Here is a 1,323-nt window from a genome sequence, read left to right as displayed (position 1 = left end):
TTCACAAAACGAAGCCACACACACCAGACAGGACTTGACGGCTTTGTGTTTTCTCCCGGTGCAGAAATCACACTCCACATCTCCAGGTCCAGTGTAACAGTGATCAGGAGAAGCAGCTTGAACTTCAGTCTTCTTCTTCAGTTTCTCCACCACTTCAGCCAGCATGTTGTTTCTGCGTAGAACAGGCCTTGGTGTGAAAGTGTCTCTGCACTGAGGACAGCTGTAGACGTCCTTCTGATCCTCCTGATCCCAGCAGTCATTAATACACACCTTACAGAAACTGTGACCACAGGATAGAGTCACCGGATCCTTCAGGAGATCCAGACACACTGGACAGATGAACTGATCCACTGAAAGCTGATCTACTGAAATACTCGCCTCAGCCATTTTTCTGAACTCAAAGTTTCGTTTTTGTTGAAATGAACTTCCTGGTTCTGTGTGTGTAGGAGAGGGAGAGGGAGAGGGAGAGGGAGAGGGAGAGGGAGGGAGGGGAGGAGCAGCACAAGGACATAGAGCTTATAACCACCCCTTTTTTTAACTGTTTCTTCTCCCTCTAACCCCCTTCTATCATACACACTGTGTCAGAGAAATCTGCTTTTGGAAGTTGAACGTAGGCTGATGATATGTTTTGAGCGTAAAGTGAATATTTAATATGTTTTCCTGGAACTTACTTACTTCAATGCATTTTAAACAAGTTTATTTGTATAGCGCTTTTTACAATTGATGTTGTCTCAAAGCAGCTTTACAGAACATAAACATAGAACAAAAGGTTAATATAAAGAATAATATAAAGATTAATAGAATACAAAATTCATGATTACAGTTTTTTCAGTTCCTAACAAGCGTTGTTCATTACCGAAACCACATTTTCAAAACTCTTCACACAGTCAGCGAAACAGAAGTCAATGCAGACCAAACTGTGAACCATTTTTCATTGCTTTCAGACAAAATGCATTCAGTGACCACACTTTAACCATTCGTACTCCACAACATGCAAAATACTATGTTCTTTCAGCACATTTTTCTAATGCTAACACACCGCATTCAAAATTATTCAAAACACATTCAAAACAGAATGGTGGCAAATTCCAAGCATTTATGCAGTAATTATTTTAAAATATTCTCAATTTTATAGCCAAAAATAATCATTACAAGCTAATTGCAATAAAAAAAACAATACAGTAATAGTGATTTACTGCAGGATCCAAAGGTTGCCCAAAAGATTCGCTCTGATGCACAAGAAACTGCCCTTGTGGATATGGTAATTGCCAACAGTGCAATACAACTGCGGGAAATTTGCGAGAGAGCGCTGGCAGACAATGG

The 1,323-nt window shown here is 40.0% G+C and overlaps 1 protein-coding gene across 2 annotated transcripts in view; it reads right to left on the bottom strand.

Moving 5' to 3' along the window:
* The window catches only part of LOC113658641 (tripartite motif-containing protein 16-like), a 4,693-nt gene extending 4,252 nt beyond the window's left edge, over nt 1-441 (bottom strand). Inside the window, exon 1 of one of the 2 annotated variants that reach the window (XM_047818398.1) lies at nt 1-441. This exon is cut by the window's left edge and continues 216 nt beyond it. In XM_047818398.1, the coding sequence (XP_047674354.1) occupies nt 1-387 (387 nt within the window). In that variant the 5' untranslated portion in view covers nt 388-441. The other variant, XM_047818399.1, reaches the window with a different exon arrangement.
* Between the last annotated feature and the right edge of the window lie 882 nt (nt 442-1,323).

Source organism: Tachysurus fulvidraco, chromosome 9, assembly GCF_022655615.1.
Source record: "Tachysurus fulvidraco isolate hzauxx_2018 chromosome 9, HZAU_PFXX_2.0, whole genome shotgun sequence".
Classification (NCBI taxonomy): Eukaryota; Metazoa; Chordata; class Actinopteri; order Siluriformes; family Bagridae; genus Tachysurus; species Tachysurus fulvidraco.
Note: the sequence above shows the minus strand (reverse complement) of the source record. Positions and strands in the feature narration are given on the sequence as shown.